This window comes from Carlito syrichta, unplaced genomic scaffold (genome assembly GCF_000164805.1).
Source record: "Carlito syrichta isolate Samal-C Ts95f unplaced genomic scaffold, Tarsius_syrichta-2.0.1 Scaffold307013, whole genome shotgun sequence".
Taxonomy (NCBI): Eukaryota; Metazoa; Chordata; class Mammalia; order Primates; family Tarsiidae; genus Carlito; species Carlito syrichta.
The window spans coordinates 79,020-86,083 of NW_007251109.1; the positions used below are offsets into that span (position 1 = coordinate 79,020).

Sequence of the window (7,064 nt, forward strand, 5' to 3'; positions counted from 1 at the left end):
CCAGCAGGTTGAGGCTGCAGTGGCCAGGAGCGGCCACTGCACTTCAGTCTGACAGAGTGAGACTCCAACTCAAAAAAAAAAGGCTAAATGTAGTGACTGCTCCTCAGTCTCCCTGACAGAGGGGAGCACTTGTCAGCAGGACAGGCTCAGTCTGGTGTCTGTACCACAACCCTCCCACATGCACCCCTAAACTGAGACCCTTGGGTGTGGATCCTGGAGGCCAATAGGGAGGGATCAACTGGGTCCCTCCTAGGTGCCCCTTTCCTGAGTCCCAGAGTCCTCTGCAAGTCCCTTGGCCTGCATCCCCACATCTGTAGCCTGACCCTCTTTGTGGAAGTGGCGTGCAATGGGCTCCTGGGGGCTGGGAAAGGGAGCATGATCGCAGCCCCTGACCCCGAGAAGATGTTCCAGCTGAGCCGCGCTGAACTGGCAGTGTTCCACCGGGATGTCCATAAGCTCCTAGTGGACCTGGAGCTGCTGCTGGGCATCGCCAAGGTACGCGACACACCCGCCACCCTCAAGAGCCTCTTTCCAGGCAGCACATTTCTTGGGTCAAATGGGTGGGGCTCTGTGAATCCAGAGGAAGAGGGTTTCTGCCTGCCTGTGAGTTGTGAGGACTTTCTGGTGTAAAGAGGAGGAGAGAGATGGTACTGAGCAGCTCCAGTGGGAGCCAAGGGCTGGAAGCCGTGGAGATCTCTGTGGGAACTCTCAGGATCAGCCTTGCTCCAGGGGCCGAGCTTGAGGGGGCATTAAGGGGCACCATCCTGGCAGGGCCTTGGGGAAGACAACCAGCGCAGCTTCCAGGCCCTGTACACAGCCAACCAGATGGTGAATGTGTGCGACCCTGCCCAGCCTGGCACCTTCCCCGCAGCCCAGGCCCTGGCTTCCAGGTTCTTTGGCCAACGTGGAGGTGAAAGCCAACACATCCTCCATGCCACAGGGCACTGCCACATTGACACAGGTAGGGTGGCAGCTGTTGGGTGGGCAGGGAAGGCAGAGGTGCCCTCAAAGCCCTGGGTGTGTCCTAGCACCATGGTGCGATCCTCAGCAAGTTCTTACTCCTCTTGGACCTCAGTTTTCCCCATCTGTTAAATGGGACAGAGGGACTAGACTGTGAGCTCTGCCAGCTGTGGCTTCATTTATTCTTTCAACAAAATCTGATGCCCCATGAAGCCCCATGCTAAATACTGCAGAGACTGATGATCACAATTGGAGCCATGGTGGAGGGAAGCCTGGGGACCTGGGGAGCAAGGAGAAGGACTTACCACAGCTGGGTTGGGGGATTCCAGAGAGGCTTCCTGGCTGAGGTGACCTCTGAACTGAGTGAGAATGAGTAAGAGTTTGGCAAGGGTGCCCAGTCCAGAGAGGAGTGATACGGAGTTGATTCCGATGCATCTAAAGTTTTGGAATCCCAGAACAAGGGCTTTTTCTGCCATGCCAGGATGTGGGACCAGGTGTGGGCATTCTGAGCTAGTGAGGAAGGAAGGAAGTCTTGGGGTTGAGGGAGGTGGGTGTGCCTCCTGCAGGACAACTGGCCCAGACAGCCCAGCCTGGGAGCTGCACTCCCTGTGCTAGGGTACCTGTCATCGTTCTTGTGGGATCCTCTCGGGGGTGTCTAAGCCTCCGACTGAGGCCGTTCCAGGGCCCGGGCCCCCATTTCCCAGCCTATGAAACTGACCCTGCTGGCCTCCCTTCCAGCCCTTGCAGGAGTACCCCAAGTGACAGCTGAGGAGGGAGGACACAGGGCTTTCTCAGGGCAGGATGCCAGGACAGGGGTGAGCTGAGATTTTTGAGGCCCTTGCTGCCCCTTCTCCATCTAGCCTGGCTTTGGCCCTTCAAAGAGACCATCCGGAAATGTGCCCGGAGCTGGGTGACTGCCATGCAGCTCATGGAGCGCAACCCTGAGTTCATCTTTGTCTGCTCCCAGGTGAGTGGGCACTGGGGGGCAGGGCGGGCTTCTGGGGTTCCTGGAGCTCAAAGCCCCGAGGGCATCGCAGGCCTGCTGGGCTGGGTTGGTCCTCGCCCTCAGCCGCCCACTGGGCCCCAGGTGCTGGCCCTGATGGCGTCCTTGTCACTCGTGGCCCCCTTCTACCCCACCTGCCCACAGGCACAGCAACTTGAGTGGGTGAAGAGCCACTACCCTGGCCTGCACGCCCGGCTCCAGGAGTTTGCCTGCCGTGGGCAGTTTGTGCCCGTGGGGGGCACCTGGGTAGAGATGGTGAGTATCCCCGGTATCCCTTTGGCCTCGGGCCATGTAATCAGGGCCTCACGCAGTTGGCCAGGAGCCTTTTGGCTTTGCTGATGACTTTCCACAGGCCTCTCTGTGACAGGGCGGGGTAGTCCCTGGAATCCCAAGGCCTGGGCCTCCATGGGGGAGGAGGGCCGCCACCCTGTGCCAGGCTGTCTCCATGGCCCGCCACCTCCCTGGGACAGATGAACAGCCTGAGGCGAGCAGAGCGATGCTTCCTGGGGCCTGTGTCCCAGCAGGGGTGGGCTGGCCTGTCCTGCCTGCCCCCTCCAGTGCTCTCCTGAGCCGCCTCCTGCTCCGTCACTGCCAGGATGGGAACCTGCCCAGTGGAGAGGCCATGGTCAGGCAGTTCCTGCAGGGCCAGAACTTCTTTCTGCAGGAGTTTGGGAGGACGTGCTCCGAGGTAGGCTGGGGGCGGCGGCAGCGCCGCGCTGTGGCAGGTGGGGCTGGCGCTCGACCCAGCGCTGAGGGGCTGAGGCTTCCCACACTCCAGGGCCCTCTTGCCCACAGTTCTGGCTGCCCGACACATTCGGCTACTCAGCACAGCTCCCACAGATCATGCGCGGCTGCGGCATCAGGCACTTCCTGACCCAGAAATTGAGCTGGAACTTGGTGAACACCTTTCCGGTGAGCAGGCCCCAGGGGTTCAGGGAACCACCTGGCCATTCACCTCTCCCCAGGCTTACGGAGGGCTCCTGGACAGACCACCAAATGCCCACCCAGAGAGGCTGGACCTCTGTCAGGATCACACAATAGGTGGGGGCAGGATCGAGTTGGGAAGGCCCGTGCTGCATGGGCCCTGATGCTGGCCTTCCCTTGTCTGTCTCCCTGCCGGCAGCACCACACCTTTTTCTGGGAGGGGCTGGATGGCTCCCGGGTGCTGGTCCACTTCCCGCCTGGCGATTCATATGGGATGCAGGGCAGCGTGGAGGAGGTGAGGGACACCGATGGCACGGCGGGTGGGGTGCAGGCTGGAATCCCGGGCTGACCCCCGCTGGCCTGCCCCCACCCTGGCCAGGTGCTAAAGACTGTGACCAACAACCGGGACAAGGGCCGGACCAACCACAGTGCCTTCCTCTTTGGCTTTGGAGATGGGGGCGGTGGCCCCACCCAGACCATGCTGGACCGCCTGACGCGGCTGGCCAACACTGACGGGCTGCCCAGGTCAGGCCAGGCCTAGAGTCCTTGGCTCCCTTAACCCAACTCTGCCCTTGCCACAAGCCCTGCCTTCTGCTCAAACAGGTCTTCTGGATCTTGTCCTGCCCCAATTCTGGACCACTGGCTCCTCCAAACTGCCCCAGGGGCAGGTTGGGGAGAAGCTGAGGGTGGGAAGAGCAGCTCTCTTGGAGTCCAGAGCTGGACTGTGTGGACGGGGCCTTTCTGGAGTGGCTCCTGCTGCTGGGGCTGCATCTCTTGTGTGCTCTGGTGAGGCAGAAGGCGAGTGGCGTGGCCCCCAGGCTAGGAGGCCCAGGCTTATGTTATCCCTCAGGGTACAGCTGTCCTCCCCAGGGCATCTCTTCTCAGCGCTGGAAAGCGATTCAGGGCGGCTGTGCACGTGGGTTGGGGAGCTCTTCCTGGAGCTGCACAACGGCACCTACACCACCCATGCCCAGGTCAGGGTGGGCAGAGCCCTGCAGGGAGGGTGTGCCTTGATCTGCAGAGGGTCAAAGGAGGAAGCGGGATGGAGCCCAGGTGGACCTAGGGAGGGTTCACTCCCAGGAGGAGCCTGCAGGAAGCTGTGCAAGAGCTGGGCTGGCCAGGAGAGCTTGGTGGATGCAGGACTGGGCGTCCCTGAGGAAGGAGGGCTTGGGGTGGAGGGGAGAGGAGGGAGGGTTTTTGGGGCAGTTCACCCGCAAGAAGCTGTGTCCCAGAGGCCCTGTGGAGCCAATGGGGTTCTGAGCAAGGCAGGTCTGCGGGAGGCATCCTGGGACACGTGGGCAGATTCCAGACTGGTCTCCCTACCTGGCTCAGATCAAGAAGGGAAACCGGGAGTGTGAGCGGATTCTACATGATGCGGAGCTACTGAGCTGCCTGGCCCTGGCCCGCAGTGTCCAGTTCCTGTACCCCGCTGCCCAGCTGCAGCACCTCTGGAGGTCAGCCCTGCTGCCCCTCACCCAGACACCTCGGGGCTGCCCCTCGCCGCCTTCCCATCCCTGCCCCTGCCCCACAGGCTCCTGCTCCTGAACCAGTTCCATGACGTGGTGACGGGAAGCTGCATCCAGCTGGTGGCAGAGGATGCCATGTGCCACTACAATGGTGAGGCTGGCCACAGTCCCGTCGCACCCTCCAACCTGGGACGGAGCCCAGGGTCCCCTGTGGGACACCAGGGGTCATCCCAGAGCCATGGCCCACCCATGACCAGCCAGTCTCTCCTCAGACATCCGTTCCCATGGCAACACGCTGCTCAGCGCAGCAGCCACAGCGCTGTGTGCAGGCGAGCCAGGGCCTGAGGACATCCTCATCGTCAACACGCTGCCCTGGAAGCGCACTGAGGTCCTGGTGCTACCCAAGCCCGGCGGGGCACACAGCCTAGGTATGAACTGAGGGAAGGGCTGCTACTGCAGCAGGAGGGACCGAGGCCAGACAGACGAGGTCGGGGCACCCCTGGGGATCTCTGCCTTGGGGTGCCCATGCCTGGAGAGTAGTAGCCACGTTTTCTACCACCACCACCCCTTGGGCAAGGCTCTTGGAAAGTGAGGAGGCTGCACTGATGCCCAGTCCTCATCCCCAGCCCTGGTGACAGTGCCCAGCATGGGCTATGCTCCTGTGCCCACCCCCACCTCGCTGCAGCCCCTGCTGCCCCAGCAGCCTGTGTTCGTAGTGCAAGAGGTGAGTCCAGGCATGTCCTGGGGGTACAGCTGTCCTGGGATGCTCCCTAACAACACAGGCGTCTGAGCTCCCCAAGCTGCAGCAAGTGGTGGGGCTGGGGGTGGGAGGTTGGGTGGGAGGACTGTGGGTATGGGAAGCCCTTACAGACTCAGCCTCAAGGCTTCCTCCCACCAAGACTGACGGTTCTGTGACTCTGGACAATGGCATCATCCGGGTGAGACTGGACCCAACCGGCCGCCTGACGTCCTTGGTCCTGGTGGATTCTGGCAGGTGCCAACTCCCACTGCCTTCTCCCAGTGCCTGGCAAGGGGGGTCCCCGTTCCCTCTGTCCCCTGGCCACAGCACTGCCCACAGCAGCCCACCAGTGGCTCTGGGCTGGGACCCTGGAGCAGGGCAGGCTGGGCTAGCCCCTCCCAGACCTGCTTGCTCCACCCACCCCGCTAAGAGTGGCTGGAGGGAGTGAGGTCTGCTCATCCCCGGTCCTTCCAGGGAAGCCCTTGCCGAGGGCTCAGTGGGGAACCAGTTTGTGCTGTTTGATGATGTCCCCTTGTACTGGGATGCGTGGGACGTCATGGACTACCACCTAGAGACGCGGTACGGTCTGGGCAGGACTGGGACAGTAGGGGTGGTGGGCACACAGGCTGCCTTGCTTAGTGCCTCCCGTCCCTCCCACAGGAAGCCCGTGCTGGGCCAGGCAGGGACCCTGGCCGTGGGCACTGAGGGTGGCCTGCGGGGGAGTGTCTGGTTCTTATTGCAGATCAGCCCCAACAGCCGCCTCAGCCAGGAAGTCGTGCTGGATATTGGCTGCCCCTATGTCCGCTTCCACACCGAGGTAGCAGGGACGCAGGCCAGGTTCCCAGGTGTACCTGGTGGGGGGGCCTGCCCCAGGCCTGTGTGTCGCCTTCCCTCGCCCACCCCTCATCCCACCCCAGGTGCATTGGCATGAGGCCCACAAATTTCTGAAGGTGGAATTCCCTGCCCAAGTGCGGAGCTCCCAAGCCACCTATGAGATCCAGTTCGGGCATCTGCAGCGACCCACCCACCACAACACCTCCTGGGACTGGGCTCGATTTGAGGTCTGGCTTGGTGGGATGGGGACAGGGGTGGACTTGGACTCCTTCCTGGCTGGGGAGGGACTGGTGTGGAGTAGGGGGAGGAGAGGAAGGAAGGGCCTAGCAAGCGAGCCGAACATGTAGCTTGATATTCAAGACCATTCCACGGGGTGAGCACTGTTAGCTATCCCCACTTCTCAGAGGAGGATACTGAGGCTCAGGCCTCCCGGAGTGGGAGCTGGAATTCAATGGAGTGGCTTCAGGGCTTGTCTCACCCTAGTGACAGGGGCTCGGGCTGGGAGCACGAGGAAGGGCAGGGCCACCAGTGGGCTGGGACCTTCCTCCAGGTGTGGGCCCACCGCTGGGTGGACCTGTCAGAGCACGGCTTCGGGCTAGCCTTGCTCAACGACTGCAAGTATGGCGCGTCAGTGCGAGACAACGTCCTCAGCCTCTCGCTGTGAGTGGGGCGCCCACCCGGCCCGGGAGCGGGCATGGGGCATGGGGCGGATCTCCAGCAGCTTCGGAGGGCCCACAACCCCCCCTCCTCATCCCAGCTTGCGGGCGCCTAAGGCTCCGGACGCCACTGCTGACATGGGACGCCACGAGTTCACCTACGCGCTGATGCCGCACAAGGGTGAGTGCTGGGGAGGCGGGGCCTTCCTGCGCCCTGGACCCCTCCTACCTTCCCCAGGCCCTCTGCCTCCCTCCCCACCAGCGTCGCTTTCCGGTCTACCCCAGGCTCCTTCCAGGATGCTGGCGTGATCCGCGCTGCCTACAGCCTCAACTTCCCCCTGTTGGCGCTGCCAGCCCCAGGCCCAGCACCCGCCACCTCCTGGAGCGCCTTTTCCGTGTCCACACCGGCAGTCGTGCTGGAAACCGTCAAGCAGGCAAGAGGCGGGGCGGAAGGGGGTGGGGCGGACGGGCGCGGGGTCTCC

General features: G+C 62.8%; 1 protein-coding gene across 4 annotated transcripts in view; it reads left to right on the forward strand.

Annotated features, from left to right (window-relative positions):
- MAN2C1 (mannosidase alpha class 2C member 1) overlaps nucleotides 1-7,064 on the forward strand; it is an 11,553-nt gene that overhangs the window by 3,909 nt on the left and 580 nt on the right. Inside the window, exons 5-24 of one of the 4 annotated variants that reach the window (XM_008063717.1) lie at nucleotides 318-495; nucleotides 772-961; nucleotides 1,821-1,927; nucleotides 2,108-2,218; nucleotides 2,559-2,651; nucleotides 2,759-2,875; nucleotides 3,087-3,182; nucleotides 3,267-3,412; nucleotides 3,738-3,861; nucleotides 4,220-4,341; nucleotides 4,419-4,504; nucleotides 4,626-4,781; nucleotides 4,967-5,077; nucleotides 5,215-5,347; nucleotides 5,567-5,671; nucleotides 5,753-5,909; nucleotides 6,010-6,153; nucleotides 6,477-6,586; nucleotides 6,684-6,763; nucleotides 6,868-7,016. In XM_008063717.1, coding sequence (XP_008061908.1) covers nucleotides 318-495; nucleotides 772-961; nucleotides 1,821-1,927; nucleotides 2,108-2,218; nucleotides 2,559-2,651; nucleotides 2,759-2,875; nucleotides 3,087-3,182; nucleotides 3,267-3,412; nucleotides 3,738-3,861; nucleotides 4,220-4,341; nucleotides 4,419-4,504; nucleotides 4,626-4,781; nucleotides 4,967-5,077; nucleotides 5,215-5,347; nucleotides 5,567-5,671; nucleotides 5,753-5,909; nucleotides 6,010-6,153; nucleotides 6,477-6,586; nucleotides 6,684-6,763; nucleotides 6,868-7,016 — 2,515 coding nt within the window. The remainder of the gene's footprint in view (nucleotides 1-317; nucleotides 496-771; nucleotides 962-1,820; nucleotides 1,928-2,107; nucleotides 2,219-2,558; nucleotides 2,652-2,758; nucleotides 2,876-3,086; nucleotides 3,183-3,266; nucleotides 3,413-3,737; nucleotides 3,862-4,219; nucleotides 4,342-4,418; nucleotides 4,505-4,625; nucleotides 4,782-4,966; nucleotides 5,078-5,214; nucleotides 5,348-5,566; nucleotides 5,672-5,752; nucleotides 5,910-6,009; nucleotides 6,154-6,476; nucleotides 6,587-6,683; nucleotides 6,764-6,867; nucleotides 7,017-7,064) is intronic. The other 3 variants (XM_008063718.1, XM_008063719.1, XM_008063720.1) reach the window with 3 other exon arrangements.